Source organism: Schistocerca nitens, chromosome 4, assembly GCF_023898315.1.
Source record: "Schistocerca nitens isolate TAMUIC-IGC-003100 chromosome 4, iqSchNite1.1, whole genome shotgun sequence".
NCBI classification, from domain to species: Eukaryota; Metazoa; Arthropoda; class Insecta; order Orthoptera; family Acrididae; genus Schistocerca; species Schistocerca nitens.
In genome coordinates, this window is record NC_064617.1 from 599,102,484 (window position 1) to 599,121,305 (window position 18,822).

The following is an 18,822-nucleotide window of genomic DNA, read 5'->3' on the forward strand; positions in this document are numbered from 1 at the left end:
CATAGACTTGCCTTTCCTTAACCGATCCTCTAAGAGAAGTTGTATTGTCAGTATTACCCTGCGTGTTCCTACATTTCTCCGGAATCCAGTCAGATCTTTCCTGAGGTCGGCTTCTACCAGCTTTTCCTTTCTTCTGTACAGAATTCTTGTTAGTATTTTGCAACCATCACTCATTAAACCAACAGTTCGTTAATATTCACAGTCAGTCAGGACCTGCTTTCTTTAGAACTGGAATTGAAGTCTGGGGTTATTTCACCTGTTTCGTGCACTTTGCACAACAGATGGAATAGTTTTATCATGGCTGGCTTCCCCAATACTGTCAGTAGTTAGGACGAAATGTCATCTACTCCAGAAGCCTTGCTTTGATTTACGTCTGTCAGTGCTCTGTCACATTCTTGTCGCAGTGTCATACCTCCCGTCTTATCTTCATCTATGTCCTTTTTCACTTGTATAATACTGTCTTCATCTCCTGCCTCAGTTGAAATACATTACCTGCCATATGATCCAGTAATACTACAGTACTATGGATGTTAATGCGATCAGAGTGTATGATGTAAGTTATCGAAGACCATCATCAATTATTTAATCTGAGAAAAGGCTACTGTATTAACACCTTCACCACATGTCACATAGACCAGTGGTGGTTCCCAGTCTTTGCTGTCTTGTTGAAGTTAACTACTTACTACAAGGCAGCGCTCTGAACTGCCTGTAAACAGATGGTACTCGATTGTTGCATTGAACGTACTTTCTCCAGACTCTCTCCCACTGAAAACACCAGCTCATGGGTTTTCGAGATACTGACACGCAACCAACCTTGTAAATTGAGCTCATAATGTCTGTAAATGAGTCTACATTATTTGTGAATCTCCGTCTCGATCACACAAATTTTACCATTAAAAATGCCGGTTTCGGCTAATGCCATCTTCAGATCTGTTACAAACACAAAAAATGGTGTAACCAACTAAGTTCAGTTAGCTGAAACAAAACATATAACAGGCCTAGTGATAAATAAGAAAAAAAAATATTTACACGATTGACAACCATGCGTACCAGACAAATATCGTATAAAATATTCTGATGTCGGTATCAACATCAAAATCTATATATGTAGGTACATAGTAAACGCTGATGATGGCCTGTATGCGTCCAGTATTTATACAAGTAACTGAGGCCAGTAGAGAACATTATAGGTAATGTACATGAGTAGCCAATATCGTAAAACCCATAGTTAAAATGCAATATGCACAGTCATTAATTAAAATTACTTCATATGGGAAAACGCCGTTCGAGAAAGAAACACGAACTGCCACACAGTATGGGAGATAGATCCGTACTCAAAATCCACATAAAACATGTAAAGAGTAATAATGCGAAGCTCCTAGCCTTGCAAAGTAAATAACACACAATTGTGTAAAAGGCAGAATAGAAAGTTTAAAAGTAACAACACATCTACAAATCGAAACCATAACTATATTTGTAAGGTAATTAACAAAACAGTGACTGTTAATTAAAATCTTGATAATCGATGACACATTCAGAGTGGAATCTCTATGGTGTCGCTTTATTGCTTCTCTGTACGAAGTCCTTCTTTTCCCGTGGCGGACCATGCGGATCACGTAAATATTTTTCTTTTATATCAATAGGCGTGTTATTGATTTTGCTTCATCCAGCTGAACTTTGTTGGTTACAGCACTGTTTTTATATTTGTAACAGACCTGAAGATAACAGTAGCCGAAACTGCCAGTTGTGAATTGTAAAATTTGTGCGATCAAGATTAACCTTTACAAACAAACGCCACCAACCGGCAGCTACTACCACTCATGAAGCCTGGCATATAACTGATTTAACATGGAATGACATACTCGTCTGTCATATAAAGTCAGTTAGACTCGATGCACAGTCTAGTTGAAATCATTGTTGCAGCCAGAGACGGCACCTCTGTGCACTGAAATATTCGTCCCGTATACTCCCAAATGATTTAAAATATCATAATGAAACAATGGAAATTCCACATACAAATATCAACAATGTAGGAAAAGATAGACTGCTACGTACCATAAAAAAGACACACCAAGTTGCAGACAGGCACAATTAAAAGACGCTTACACAAAACGTTGTAGCTTTCATCATCAAAAGATAAACAGAGAAACACACACCATTCATACACACAAACAAGCACACCTCATTTACACATGACCGCCTATTCTGGCAGTTCAGACCAAAATGCAACTACCAAGCTGGATGGCAGCAGCAGTCTGGAGGGGGTGGGGAAGGGGGAGGAATAACAGTGTATGGGTGGAGGGAGGGGGGTGGAAACAGAGGAAACTGCACATCATCCGAACCCATCCCCAATTCCACTCCCATTACCAACCCCTTGCCACAAGTGTCATATCCCTGTGGAAGACCCAAATGCAAAATCTGTCCAATCCACCCAATCAGCACTTCCTATTCCAGTCCAACTGGTTTATCCTACCCCAACAGGGGCCAGGCCATCTGTGAAAGTAGCCATGTATTTACCAGCTCTGCTGCAATGGTTGCACAGATTTTTATAATTGTATGACTACCAAGCAGCTGACCATCAAGGTGAACAGCCACTGCCAAACTGTGGCCAAGAGCAAAGTAGACCAACCTGTGGCACAACGTGGAGCTGAGCCTGATACACCTGATTTCAATGACTCCTTCACTACCTGAGCCCCAGGATCCTCTCCTCCACCACCAACTTTTCTGAACTGTGCAAATGGGAGTTATCCTTACAACACATTCTTTGCTCCCGTAACTATCCCGGCCACAATCTATGGTAACGTACTGCCCCACACCATTCTCGTCTCACAGCCTCTTTATATGGCAACTCTCCCAACGCATCCGACCTTCCTCACATTTTCACTTCTTTTTTCCCCAACTACCTGCCCCACAACGTCTTGATTGCTGTGCTGGTTGTCATTTTCGTCCCTACACATTCTGCCAGACAGAGTTCATCTGCCCCCCCCCCCCTCCCATACATTATTAGTTCTTCCCCTTCCCACCCCTTCAAGACTGCTGCTACCATCCCACGTGACAGCTGCATTCTGCCCTGAGATGCCGGAGTTGGCGGTCATGTTTTCCTGAGCTGTGCTTCCTTGAGTGTATGAATGGGGTGTGTTTCTCTGTTTCTCTTTTGCTTATGAATGCTGTGGACAAAATCTTTGTGTGAGTGTCTTTTACTTGGGCCTGTCTTCAACTTAACGTGTCTTCTTTACGGTAAGTGGCAATTTATCTTTTCATACATTGTTAAAATATCGTAATGTATTCTTCCGACGACATCGTTTAAATTTCATTATTTGTTGTACTTCCTAGTGTTGCAATTTTAAAAGCGTATGTCAAAAGCTGCAAAATACTAACGTGAATTCTTTACAGACGAATGGAAAAACTGGTAGAAGCCGACGTCGGGGAAGATCAGTTTGGATTCCGTAGAAATGTTGGAACACGTGAGGCAATACTGACCCTACGACTTATCTTAGAAGAAAGATTAAGGAAAGGCAAACCTACGTTTCTAGCATTTGTAGACTTAGAGAAAGCTTTTCACAATGTTGACTGGAATACTCTCTTTCAAATTCTGAAGGTGGCAGGGGTAAAATACAGGGAGCGAAAGGCTATTTACAATTTGTACAGAAACCAGATGGCAATTATAAGAGTCGAGGGGCATGAAAGGGTTGGGAACGGAGTGAGACAGGGTTGTAGCCTCTCCCAGATGCTATTCAATCTGTATACTGAGCAAGCAGTAAAGGAAACGAAAGAAAAGTTCGGAGTAGGTATTAAAATCCATGGGGAAGAAATAAAAACTTTGAGGTTCACCGATGACATTGTAATTCTGTCAGAGACAGCAAAGGACTTGGAAGAGCAGTTAAACGGAATGGACAGTGTCTTGAAAGGAGGATATAAGATGAACATCAACAAAAGCAAAACGAGGATAATGGAATGTAGTCGAATTAAGTCGGGTGATGTTGAGGGAATTAGATTAAGAAACGAGACACTTAAAGTAGTAAAGGAGTTTTGCTATTTGGGGAGCAAAATAACTGATGATGGTCGAAGTAGAGAGGATATAAAATGTAGACTGGCAATGGCAAGGAAAGCGTTTCTGAAGAAGAGAAATTTGTTAACATCGAGTATTGATTTAAGTGTCAGGAAGTCGTTTCTGAAAGTATTTGTATGGAGTGTAGCCATGTATGGAAGTGAAACGATAAATGGTTTGGACAAGAAGACAATAGAAGCTTTCGAAATGTGCTGCTACAGAAGAATGCTGAAGATTAGATGGGTAGATCTCATAACTAATGAGGAGGTATTGAATAGAATTGGGGAGGAGTTTGTGGCACAACTTGACTAGAAGAAGGGATCGGTTGGTAGGACATGTTCTGAGGCATCGAGGGATCACCAATTTAGTACTGGAGGGCAGCGTGGAGGGTAAAAATCGTAGAGGGAGACCAAGAGATGAATACACTAAGCAGATTCAGAAGGATGTAGGCTGCAGTAGGTACTGGGAGATGAAGAAGCTTGCACAGGATAGAGTAGCATGGAGAGCTGCATCAAACATACAGTCTGGAACCGAGCGGCCGCTACGGTCGCAGGTTCGAATCCTGCCTCGGGCATGTATGTGTGTGATGTCCTTAGGTTAGTTAGGTTTAATTACTTCTAAGTTCTAGGCGACTGATGACCTCAGAAGTTAAGTCGCATAGTGCTCAGAGCCATTTGAACCATTTGCATCAAACCAGTCTCAGGACTGAAGACCTCAACAACAACAACAACATGTCAAAGGCGAGGGGGAGCCTTTCAGAGACTCTCTCCAGTGTTGCCAAAGCGATCTTGGTAATTCTAATCCGACAGGACAGGACGATCGGCATTTCGATGCAAGCTGCAGTGTGCGGCCCTGGTTCGCGCAACTCACCACGCCGATGCCCTCGACAGCGAAGATGACGGTGCTGAAGAAGAGCGGCAGCTGGCCGATGCTGGAGAAGGAGTCGCGGCTGGAGAGCGGCGGCAGGTCTGTGAAGATGTAGTACAGCGTGATGGCGAAGCTGACGCAGATGAGCAGGTTGGCGACGGCCGAGAACGGCGCCAGGAACTTGAGCTGCCGGATCATGCACAGCGGCAGCAGCAGCGGCGCCGTCGCCACGATATACAGCCGCACGTCGAAGTTGGCGTCCTCCGGGAAGTAGAAGACCAGCACCTGCGGGCACAGCGAACACTTGCGTCGCTCTCAAGTTTGATACCTGAAACCACAGCCACGCTTCCTCAATTGCTATTACAATTTTATTTATCATACAGATAATAAATATACCGATGGAAATAATTGCAGCCGCGCGGAATTAGCCGAGCGGTCTACCGCGATGCAGTCATTGACTGTGCGGTTGGTCCCGGCGGAGGTTCGAGTCCTCCCTCGGGCATGGTTGAGTGTGTTTGTCCTTTGGATAATTTAGGTTAAGTAGTGTGCAAGCTTAGGGATTGATGACCTTAGAAGTTAAGTCCCATAAGATTTCACACACATTTGAATTTGAAATAATTGCAACTCCAAAAAATAATTAATGTTGAGGCAATGGCAAACCACCTCCGCTATGACCTTGCCTAGTAGGCGGTACGGGTCTCCTGCATCGTCCCCTCCGCTCCTCAGAGTATGGGACCTCATCATCATCATCATCATCAAAAATTTTCAAATGTGTGTGAAATCTAACTACTAAGGTCATCAGTCCCTAAGCTTACACCTTACACACTACTTAACCTAAATTATCCTAAGTACAAACACACACACACCCATGCCCGAGGGAGGACTCGAACCTCCACCGGGACCAGCCGCAGAGTCCAGGACTGCAGCGCCTTAGATCGCTCGGCTAATCCCGCGCAGCATCATCATCATCAATTAAATTTCAGTAATGCATTTCGCTAGGTAACATATTTAAGTGACTGACATTGCAAGATCATTGGTAAATATAAGCTGAACCGAAAATTTGGAAATTTGTGGTAAGATCTTATGGGACCAGACTGCTGAGGTCATCGGTCCCTAAGCTTACACACTACGTAATCTAACTTACACTGAATTATGCTAAGGACAACGCACACTCCCATGCTAGAGTGACGACTCGAACCTCCAACGGAAGGAGCCGCGTGGACCGTGACACGGAGCCTCTGACAGCGTGGCTATCCCACGCGGCTGCACGATACGACCTGGTGCAGATATGAAACGCTAGCACCTTTATAACCATTGTGACCGCCAGAACGTTTTGAGTGCAAGCATAAAACAATGTACATTGCGTTGTACAGGTGCCGAATGTCATTTTGTAGGATGGAGTTCCATGCGTGGTGCATTTCGTTCGTCAATACAGGGACGATTAATGCTGGTTGTGGATAACGCTCGAGTTGTCGTCTGACGATGTCCCATATTTGCTAGTTATCGAGAAAGCCAAGGTAACATGTTGACATTCTGTAGAACATGTCGGTTTACAAAAGCGTTTTGTGACGAGCGTTATCCTGTTGTAAAACACGCCTTCGGATACCGTTCACGAATGGCAGCGCAAGAAGTGGAATCACAAGACTGACATACAAATTTGCCGTCAAAAGGGTGGGCCAAAACGTGCTGTTATTCTTTTCTTGGCTACCGAAGAACAAACACCGGTAGACATCCACTGGAGAATGAGAAAAGTGCATGTGGTAGCATGTCTGCCAAAGAAGGTCATTGTGGAACGGTGCGTCAAGTTCTCTGATTATCGAAATTCGGCAAAAGCTGTCTGTCGATCTGGCAAGTTACGCCAACTCAAGTGGTAGACGTTCGAGCCCCCACCCTATAATCCTGATCTACCCCCACGTGATTATCACCCCTTTGGTCCTCTAGAAAAGGCCTTCATGGGTCGGCGATTCCTGTTGTGCGAAGGTGTGCAACAGGTAGTTGCAAACTTCTTCACACAGCAGGAGACAGTGTTCTACCACACACATATTTACAGCCTGGTGCATCAGTGGTATGATTGGCTCAATACTCTCGGCAGTTTTGCTTGATTGTCACGCCAGTTCTGGTCTGTACGGCCTTCGATCGGAAAGGATAAATTCATTCTTCAATGCCAGTTTGAGTTCTTTGTAACTACCTTATAGTACAAGTTACAAAATTTTTCTTTAAACAATTATTAACATTTTCTAAAAACTTGCGGAAACAGCATTAGCTGTTAATAATCATTTATTCCAAGGTTATACTCGGCCGGTTTCTCGATAGTGTAATCGGACCTTGGGTGGAAAAATACAGGTAACAAACGTTAGCGTTAAAACAGTACCGTATCCCAACGTTCGGATGACAGTCTTCAGTGCTGCAGAAGCAGTGGAAACAGAAAAAAGCCACATGTAGTGACAGCGAGTATTCCTGCTGCTGACAGGTCGTACTACGCATGAAGATATAGAAACTGATAGTTCGTTAATATTCAGCACTTGGTTGTGTCTACGCCCTTATGTGGTGGTGTGCTCTTTCTACGGCAGGAATAACCATGTTCCATTTCTCTATAAATAACAAGACCTCTGCTAAATATTGTTTCATTTCGTGCTCTCATTGTATGTACCAACAAGTTACCAACAAAGAATTGCCTTATTAACAAACATCTCTCGTTTTCCGCTAATGAAACACTTGCAGTGACCTGAATAATAGAAAGTGCGTCAAATACTTGCATGTGTTCTGTGTGATTCTACTGCATTTCATCAGGTAATATCAACTGCTGTCACTGTCAAATGCACCAACAGACCACAGCGGAGACAGAAGTTGATGACCACACAAATAGTAACATTATTCGTTCCCGGAACTGTCATGTTCTTCAGTCCACCAGTCGACAAAATTTTGAACGAATATCCTCTCTGTACCGTTGCCATCCAGAGACAGTAATTGGTAGTCGTCACTCTGTGGTTGATTGTGACTGCTGAGCGTGATGCCCAAATGCACTTCGTGGGCCTGCGGTCTCCGGCACGAGAGCGGAATACAGGTGTCACACTTGTGGTGGCCTTTGTGCAAAGACGTCACGTAGCCTCAACTGTACGTGTCCGAGAAGCTCCAAGAGGCGAACGTGGGGCTAATCCAGTGTCCTGCTTACCTGTCGCAGCGACGTGGCGATGAAGACGATGTAGACGCAGACCATGCTGTAGTAGGTCGCCAGCAGTAGCACGTCCACCGCGTTGCTGTAACAGAGAGGGCGTGGTCAGAGGCGTTCACAGTAACGTGCAGCCCTATTTAAGGACAGCAATGCGCTTGTTATTCATGCGCTACTTTAATTCACGATTGGCGGAATGACTGAAACACAAAACAATTCTTATAATAAAATCTAGATCTTTCGCTGCTTACAGGCGTTGATAAATATCAAGGGGGACAGTTGAAAAATGTGTGCCCCGACCGGGACTCGAACGTGGGACCTAGGGCTTTATATTACTGTGAGATTTCGTCAAAACTGCTGCGCTGTCAATTGCTTGATCACTTGCGAAAAACTGAGCTTCTGTGTTGAACTAAGACAGTGTTATATCGCATACATTATTTCTACTCGTCTCACGGACATATGTAAAATATTTTTAACCATTGGCTTCTCCGTACAACTTCTAAACTGTACAGAGAATCTCCCACAGTGACGGGGATTTAGCAGATCCTGAGAAAATGATGTGGTACAGTGAGTGACTTAAACACTGGCTCTCTTATGTAAAGGATGCTTTTCCTTATGTTGCTGTTTCAAAACACTGAAAAAATAATACCAGTGCTCAGAATGACGTCAGATTTGAACGGAATATTGTCAAAGAAGGGAAAAACGTTACGGAATTTAAAAAAAAGGAAAAGAAAAAAAACACCGAAAATTTTACCACCACATGGCGTTGTAATCGGCAGAATATGAAAAATAAATGACGTGCAGGTGTTTGTTATTTGGTTTCTGGTCTCAGGACAAGTTGCTTTTTATGCGGTGTTTTGCCTCAGGACAATTTTTCGTATCGGATGTCCTACGACCTCGACGTGGTGGATGGGCGCAAACAGTGCCACAGCTGTTGAATGTCAAACTTGAGCCGGCAGGCACGTTGCAGAGTAAGGTATGTCCACCTCACACCATAGAGTTCGCATTATGGTTCATTTGTCATTTGTAGCCCAATTGATTTACGTTATGGTGCTTACAGCGCAAACTAGAGAGAAAATTTTGGTCAATTGTTTTTTGTTTCCATAACGTTTTCCACTTAATAATAGTCAGGGCAAATTTGACATTTCTCTGATCAACGGTTCTTTTCTTTACAGAGCTTTCAAACTGGAACTTATAATCACCTAGTATATTTAGCCTTTGTGCGAGACGTAGCAGGGTGGCTCCAAAGTTAGAGCAGTGTCCTTGAAATGTAGCTCTAATAGAAATAAGAAGCAACATGACTTTAAACGATAAGGATGATTTTTTTGTGTGATTGCGATCAAGACATAATATTAAGGCACTGTTACAATGATAAATCTCGTACTTAGTTTTCAGAGGCAGTGAAATTTTTTATTCGGTTTTAGATGTGTTATCGGGTGGCTGTTATGTTCTGCATATTTTTTTCTTATATCTCTCATCTTACTCTAATATTGCGTCAACAAACACTGATAACACGTTGATTCCTTCTACTCTGGTACGTCCTAATAACAAAATCGGTTTAAAACTTTTAATATTTATTTTCGTACATTCACTGAAAGGCAGCAGAATTAGAGGCAATTCCCTTCTGGCACATGGCGGGCATCTCTCCCTGGTATCCTCGGCTACTGGCCAAAGAATACAAAAATGTGTGCGGACGTACGGCACTGTTAAATGTAAGACGCTGAAGTAGTTCTTTGGATGTATCGTTAAAAAGGCTTTCGATCTTCGTGTACAGGACCGGCTAGTTAACGTGCTCAGCCGACGGACGAATATGCCTGTCAACAGTGTCAATCACTCCATGACACTCTGTGAAGAGGTTTGGAACTGAAGCCTGGGAAAAGTCTGACCATTCGAATGTTTAGGCACTATCTCCTACTCGCGACCAAACGCTATCGATGAAAAATTTATCTATCAACAGGATACAAACCAGGTGTACGTGACAAGTTCCTAAAGTAGTGCCGCAATCAAATATGCGAAATCTCGTACTTTGCCCTCCTGGGTTGCCACAGCCACTCACAAGATGGCTACATAGCCAGGTACCGATTACGTACCTCTAGAGCGAGAGATAAAGCGCTGTCTCTCGATATGTCATCAGTATCCAATCAAGCTGATCATCAGAACGCAATATTATCGACAAGTGTGCGACATCTTGCAAAGTGCTTTTAATTTGGTTGATCGTTGTTAAATTGTAGCAAGGAAAAGTGTAAAGTATCCTGAAAGGGGACTATGCGAATCAACAAGAAAAAGTTATGCAGCAGTTATTTATGTTTCTTCTGAGCTGTTATTACCCAGAGTCAAGTTTAACGCGATGTCGTCACATTGTAACGGATCCTCTCGCTTTTAGTAACCGAAATCGTCGTACACATCCGCTTTCTGTTGACATAAATACCGCCAATGCTTAACACATATTGGAGCAGTGTTTGTGCAGTACCACTTCCGCTACTTGCAACGACTACTTTATTCGCTAAGACACCACGTGTAGCAATATTAGGGTCCATATGATTCTGGAAGTGCCTGAATTTTCGATTCCTATCGTTTCCCTGAATCACTTCAAATGAATTTCGAAACGGTTTTTCCGAAAAGAACAGAACTGGCTTACTACTTCATTCTTATTTGGTCTGGGCTAGTACTTGGATGGCGTTATCTTTGACGGGATATTAACTTCTGATCTTTCTTCCTCATTGTCTGAATAATACTGTGGAATAACGTTGAACACCTCATACGAGCAAATGCTTACAACTCAGAAAACGCTTCAACAACTGTTAGGAGTAACTGAGGAGCAATTTGTCGACTTGCATGTTTGTTTCGAATGGAAGTCGTTCGACACTGATTCGACAGCTTATGACTACTGCGAAACGACGTTTCGGACTATGTGAAATGCATAGAACACAGCTCAAAATTAATACAGATTTCTGAAGCGGGAACGTCAAGATAGTTGTCAAACGTGGTAAATGTAGTTACCATAGGCCACCGAGATCTAAACTGTTCTCATAAAGAGTTTACTCACTTACAAACTGAAGTTTGGTTCACTTTGACTGACAGCCAAGACTTTTATTCATAATTCTTCCAATTTTAGGCAGAAATTTTCAGTGTATAAAAATAGAGTATGCATACAGTCTTTGGAAAGGCGCTAAAGAAAGGAGAAAATGGTACGTAGAAACCTTGTTATTGAAAAAGCATTCTACAATGGCGCATGATATGTTAGAACTTGTCACCTAATGAGAAATGTTCATATTTACACAAGATGCAGAGTTCAAAATGTTCTCCTCTTGTTTTTATACACATATAAAGACGCCCGAACATTGGTTGTCGAAACAAAGAATTTCAAAATGGTGTCAAAAAGTTTCACAAAACAGAAGATGTGACATCTTTACATGTCGACTGTTCACTGAATAACGTCAACTAAAGTTCCAAGTCATTGAGGCCAGATGAATGCATAAGAATTGAACCGGTCCATCCATGTTTAACTGTACCGCTTCGTGGAAAACAGCTAAATCGCTTATAGAGTGGGTTACACTCCTAGGAAATTCCGAAGGCGTCTATAACCAAGTTAACTTTTATCAGTAATAACACAAAAAGTTTTCCTTCACTAATGACTAAAAAATGAAGCATTTTCGGATAAATGTTTACTCCAATTTTTTGTTTATTTTGGCGTACAAATTTTTGAAAGTATTTTTATAGACTCTCAATCGAAAACCAACATTAAAATTTGTGAAAAAACAACAGTACATATAACTGAAAGCTTACGGTTTTTCAGTCACTAACCTTTGTGTCATGTAACATTCAAGTATTATTTCGTACATAGCATAGTGAGCGTCAGTGTTTGGTGCCGTCTACAGACAGCATCTTATAAATCTTAGCAGATGTAAGGTTATATTTTTCCTGTAATCCGAAAGAGCTTTTGCAACTCCGGATAATACTAGTACGATATTTGAAACATTATGACCGACTCGAACTGTTATTTTCATCCTGATATCCTGTTACAACTTTGCTACACATCAAACGTGTTTATTATCGATTTAAATAACATGATTTTAACTTATTTTTGTCATTAAGCAGCCCGCATCTCGTGGTCGTGCGGTAGCGTTCTCGCTTCCCACGCACGGGTTCCCGGGTTCGATTCCCGGCGGGGTCAGGGATTTTCTCTGCCTCGTGATGGCTGAGTGTTGTGTGCTGTCCTTAGGTTAGTTAGGTTTAAGTAGTTCTAAGTTCTAGGGGACTTATGACCACAGCAGTTGAGTCCCATAGTGCTCAGAGCCATTTGAACCATTTTTGTCATTAAGCAGTTCCATTGAAACTGAACCTGTTACACCATCTCACTTACGCACGTCTCAAAAAGCAGCTCTGAAAGAATGGGAGAAAAAATTCTAGCATACTACAAAATGAATCATTTTAAAGGAATATTTTCCAACGGTGCACCAAAGACTGTAAATCAGGTTACTGATCTCTCCAAATTTCAGAGCGATGCTAACGGGACACAAAAAACTTAAGGCTTACTACCATTGATTCGAAATAACCAACGACGCCATGTGTTCCTGCACAGGAGTTCAACAAACTGCGGACCATGTGTCACTGGAATGGAGCAACTCGGGTAGGCAGAGAAGCATAAAGCTGACACGTGTAATAATGGAAGTAGTAAATTGGCCAAATAGCAGGAAGGAACTAATAATACTGATTCAGAAGCTCTGCCATAAACACTTTAATGGAAGATAATTTCCAAATGTATGGATTTAAGACGTGGTGCTACAGAAGGATACTGATTGGGTGGTTGATTGATTTGGGGGAGGGGACCTTACAGCGATGTCATCGGCCCCATCGGGTTAAGGAAGGGTGGGTAAGAAATTCGGCCGTGTCCTTTCAAAGGAACCATCCCGGTATTTGCCTGAAGCGATGTAGGGAAATCACGGAAAACCTAAATCAGGATAGCCGCACGCGGGTTTGAACCGTCGTCCTCTCGAATGCGAGTCCATCATGCTAGCCAACGCTTAAGGATACTGAAAATTTGGTAGACTGAAGGGATGAGAAATATGGGGGTTCTCAGCAGAATCAGCGAGAACAGAAATATGTGGAAAATGTTGCCAAGATGAAGGGACAGGATGACAGGACGTGTGTTACGACATTAGGGAATGACTTTCATGGTATCAGAGAGGTGCAGAGAGTAAAAACTGAAAGAGAAGACCGAGAGCGGAATGAGTCCGAGAAATAATTGAGGACCAATGATGGACGATAATTAAATATAACAATGAGCTGTGAAGTTAATTAAGCAATTTCTGCAAAATAATAATTATAATCTTGCTACTGTAAATACGTTAAAAATATCGACCTTTCCTCCTAGTATATCTTGTTATAGGACTTGTTCCTTTTCTGAATCGTAGGTGATACTAATACAAGGACTGTATAATGCTTCCTTTTTAGATACCTGAAAATGGTCTAAGACCGAAATTGTACTATAGTATATCAAATAAAAAGAACGTCAGCTCAAGGCATCACGAAATCATGTAAAAGATTCGTCGCAGCATCCGACCCTATCGTAATGAAGGTTATATAAAAAAAGATTTGAAGTCACCAATTGTAAAACAAACTCCTTACCAATTTGAAGGCGGTAACCATCGTAAGAGAACTTGTGCAATCCTTAAAATATATTTTTTGTGTCAACAAGCAAAATTTGCAATTAAGTAAACCAAGTAAGATTAGGCTATGTAACAAAGCACGTTAATAATAATTATAGTAATTAGTAATCTTTGTCGTTATTGAAATACTATAAAAGTATGTGTAGCGCTTGCCATCTTGTGGAAATGGGAGAAATTTTGTTTTGTATTGGAAACCCTGTAAGATACTATAAGGATACCTTTTTTACAACATAATGTATACGGCAACAGTTACTTGTAACTAATATTTTATTAGCACGATGGGTTTCGGCAGCATGGTGCCATCATAAGGTGCATCTACAGTTACTTTTACATTGTAATGAATACGAAATGACGCTAGTTAAAGTAACTGTGAAAGCACATTACATTGGCAGCACGCTGCCGAAACGCGTCGTGTTAGTAAAATATTAGTAACAAGTGACTTCTAGATTATATATTTTCATAAAAATCGTACAGTACAGTCGCAGCCCTCAAATGAAAACTATATAACAAGCGTAAATTTAAATACACTTATATTTCAGGAAAAAAACATGACACTCTGAACGACTGGAGATAGGACGTTCATATTTATAGGACATGTACATCAGTGTGTTGTGCAGAAATGATTATCATGTCCGTCACGTCGGTTCTGAATGTGTCCCGTTGCCTAGTAGGCACAAGGACCTCCTTGGTCTCTGATAACTTGTTCCATGCGTGATGGCATCGACACGTACAAGGCGCGAATGGCGACGTGTGGTACAGCAATCCATGCTACATTCACTTGGTCCCAAGTTTATCTGCGGTACTTAGCGTTGGGTCACAACGCTGCACCCGTAGTTTCACCAAATCCCACACATTTCCGATTCGCGACAAGTCTGGTGATCTGGCGGACCAGGGCAAAATGCTGACATCCTGTGATACCAAGAAGGCATATGTCCATGCAGCAACATGTGGACCTGCATTGTCTTGCTGAAGAATGACGTCTCGTTGTTGTTCTAAACGAGTATGGCTACAAAGCCTGGTATCGATTACGCACCTCTAGATGGAAAGATAAAAGCGCTGTCTCTCGATATGTTATCAGTATCCAAACAAGCTGATCACCAGAACGCAGTATTATCGAAAAGTAAACGACATCTTGAGAAGTGCTTCTAATTTGATTGTTGTTGTTGTTGTGGTCTTCAGTGCTGAGTGTGGTTTGATGCAGCTCTCCATGCTACTCTATCCTGTGCAAGCTTCTTCATCTCCCAGTACCTACTGCAACCTACATCCTTCTGAATCTGATTAGTGTATTCATCTCTTGCTCTCCCTCTACGATTTTTACCCTCCACGCCGCCCTCCAATACTAATTTGGTGATCCCTTGAAGCCCCAGAACATGTCTAACCAACCGATCCCTTCTTCTAGTCAAGTTGTGCCACAAACTCCTCTTCTCCCCAATTCTATTCAATACTTCCTCATCAGTTATGTGATCTACCCATCTAATCTTCAGCATTCATCTGTAACACGACATTTCGAAAGCTTCTATTCTCTTCTTGTCCAAACCATTTATCGTCCATGTTTCACTTCCATACATGACTACACTCCATACATATACTTTCAGAAACGACTTCCTGACACTTAAATCTATACTCGATGTTAACAAATTTCTCTTCTTCAGAAACGCTTTCCTTGCCATTGCCAGTCTACATTTTATATCCTCTCTACTTCGACCATCATCAGTTATTATGCTCCCCAAATAGCAAAACTCCTTTACTACTTTAAGTGTCGCATTTCCTAATCTAATTCCTTCAGCATCACCCGACTTAATTCGACCACATTCCATTATCCTCGTTTTGGTTTTGTTGGTGTTCATCTTATATCCTCCTTTCAAGACACTGTCCATTCCGTTCAACTGCTTTTCCAAGTTCTTTGCTGTCTCTGACAGAATTACAATGTCATCGGCGAACCTCAAAGTTTCTATTTCTTCTCCATGGATTTTAATACCTACTTCGAATTTTTCTTTTGTTTCCTTCACTGCTTGCTCAATACACAGATTGAATAACATCGGGGAGAGGCTACAACCCTGTCTCACTCCCTTCCCAACCACTGCTTCCCTTTCATGTCCATCGACTCTTATAACTGCCATCTGGTTTCTGTACAAATTGTAAATAGCCTTTCGCTCCCTGTATTTTACCCCTGCCACCTTTAGAATTTAAAAGAGAGTATTGCAGTTAACATTGTGAAAAGCTTTCTCTAAGTCTACAAATGCTAGAAACGTAGGTTTGCCTTTTCTTAATCTAGCTTCTAAGATAACCGTAGGTTAATTTGGTTAATAGTCGTTAAATTTTAGAAATTTGTCATTCACGTAAGTCACATTGGTCAGAGTGTCCCGGACACGAACCAAATGTGATTTGTGACTATACCCAATAGCGCACCACGTCATAAGGTCTTGAGTTGGTGTTTTATTTCTTGTGCCAATGCAGTCACTGTGATGCCGCTACCCTCGTCTGCAGCGAACCAAACTGCGGCCACAATTTACAAACAAACAATACTTGGATTCGCCGGAAAACACTGTCCTGTCCCCAGTGACGTATCTCCTTATGCCATTGTCGTCTATAATGTTTATGCAAATTCCTCAAATGTCGGTGGAGTAGTGGACGTCGCGCACGTAACCCATGCCTTGATAAACGGCGACGGACTGCCACTCCTGATAGTGTACGATGTGTTACACTGTTCCAATGTTACGTCAGATGCGAAGAGGACGCAGATGTGTCCTGAACTGCCATTCGGATGAGGTGTCGATCTTCTCGGGGGATGGTCTGGTTGGTGCGACCTGACCCATCTCGTCGTGGTCTGCGGCCCTCCGTGAACCAATCTGCACACACCGGCTGCACTGTCGAAACAGTTCGTTCCACTCGAGCAGTAATTTCCCAGATGGATGTATCGCATTCTTCTATGCCAATAATGCGTCCTCTTTCAAACTCATTCATTTGATAGTACGGTTCGTCCGTACGCCTGTGAAGCGTCCTGCACGTCTACTCAAATCCCACCTTCTGTTTATAGTCGCAGGCACATTTCACCGGTAGGTGGTGTAGCGTCATGAAATCGGTGTTGACCTCGAACACGCCGGCCGACATGGTTCAAATAATAATCCTTTCTGCAGAATATACTAATGCACATGTCCTGTGTATATGAACGTCCTATTTCTAGTCGTTCAAGGTGTTCTGTTTTTTTTTTTTTTTTTTTTTTTCAGGCCATTGGTGTATAAGTATAGGCCTACAGTTAGTCATTCTCGTTGAATGAGATGAGGACCCAGACACAACGGCGTATATGAGAGTTCTGAGAGCCGCTCGGCTCCTCTGGCAGTGGGCGCAGAATACTCGTACTTACTGTGCAGCCCTGGAGTACCGCCTCAGGGCGGGCGGTCCGGTCTCGAAGGCGCGGCCCGCCGTCCCGGCGAAAGTCAGGCTGGGCTGCCGCACGCGCTGACTCAGCACTTGCGAACAGTTCACCTGCAACAACGGCCAACGGCCAACCGTGACACGCCTCTCCAATGACAGGTCGCAGGAGAAAGCCGCCACCAGCTCCAGTGGAAATACGTTCACCACACTCGACTGCTACTTAACTGACAGTATTACGAGGAGCGTTCAATAACTAATGCTGCACTTTTCTCTTCTGCAAGCAAGTTGGTTTTATTTAGGATTCCAGTACACCATATTATTCCCCACTCTCTTGGCTACAAAACCCAATTTTACCTCCGTTCAATGCGATTGACTTATGCCTCGTTAGTGGGATACCCTGTATGACCGCATGGTATCACTTTACTGGTCGACGTCGGAACCAACGCCTTGCTGCGCAATAACCTCCCCATCAATCGCGCACTCATTCCTACGGACTGCATCCTTCTTTACTTCGAAAAGATAGAAGTTGGAAGGTGCGTGAACCGGGATGCGTAAAAACTTTCCAATGACGTTTTGTGAGCTTCTCTCGGGTGTACAAATTAGTGTGACGCCTTTATTTCTCATGGGGATGTCTACATCTATATCTACATGGATACTCTGCAAATCACATTTAAGTGCCTGGCAGAGGGTTCATCGAACCACCTTCACAATTCTCTATTATTCCAATCTCGTACAGCGCGCGGAAAGAATGAACACCTATATCTTTCCGTACGAGCTCTGATTTCCCTTATTTTATCGTGGTGATCGTTCCTCTCTATGTAGGACGATGTCAACAAAATATTTTCGCATTCGGAGGAGAAAGTTGGTGATTGGAATTTCATGAGAAGATTCCGTCGCAACGAAAAACGCCTTTCTTTTAATGGTGTCCAGCCCAAATCCAGTATCATTTCTGTGACACTCTCTCAAATATTTCACACTAATACAAAACGTGTTGCCTTTATTTGAAATTTTTCTATATACTCCGTCAGTCCTATCTGGTAAGGATCCCATACCGCGCAGCAGTATTCTAAAAGAGGACGGACAAGCGTAGTGTATGCAGCCTCCTTAGTAGGTCTGTTACATTTTCTAAGAGTCCTGCCAATAAAACGCAGTCTTTGGCTAGCCTTCCCATCAACATTTTCTATGTGTTCCTTCCAATTTAAGTTGTTCTTAATTGTAATACTTAGGTATTTAGTTGCATTTACGGCTTTTAGATTAGACTGATTTATCGTGTAACCGAAGTGTAATGAGTTCCTTTTAGCACTCATATGGATGACCTCACACTTTTCGTTATTAAGGGTCAACTGCCAATTTTCGCACCATTCAGATATCTTTTCTAAATCGTTTTGAAGTTTGTTTTGATCTTCTGATGACTTTATCAGTCCATAAACGACAGCGTCATCTGCAAACAACGGAAGACGGCTGCTCAGATTGTCTCCCAAATCGTTTATATAGATAAGGAACCACAAAGGGCCTATAGCACTACCTTGGGGAACACCAGAAATCACTTCTGTTTTACTCGATGACTTTCTGTCAGTTGCAACGAACTGTGAGCTCTCTGACAGGAAATCACAAATCCAGTGACATAACTGAGACGATATTCCATAAGCACGCAATTTCACTTCAAGCCGCTTGTGTGGTACAGTGTCAAAAGC

General features: G+C 42.5%; 1 protein-coding gene across 3 annotated transcripts in view; it reads right to left on the reverse strand.

The window, feature by feature from the left end:
• The window catches only part of LOC126253436 (proton-coupled amino acid transporter-like protein CG1139), a 245,305-nt gene that overhangs the window by 12,636 nt on the left and 213,847 nt on the right, over positions 1 to 18,822 (reverse strand). For all 3 annotated transcript variants that reach the window (XM_049954779.1, XM_049954780.1, XM_049954778.1), the window contains 3 exons: positions 17,118 to 17,239; positions 8,088 to 8,172; positions 4,919 to 5,200 (listed from right to left, as the gene is read on the reverse strand). In XM_049954779.1, the coding sequence (XP_049810736.1) occupies positions 4,919 to 5,200; positions 8,088 to 8,172; positions 17,118 to 17,239 (489 nt within the window). The remainder of the gene's footprint in view (positions 1 to 4,918; positions 5,201 to 8,087; positions 8,173 to 17,117; positions 17,240 to 18,822) is intronic.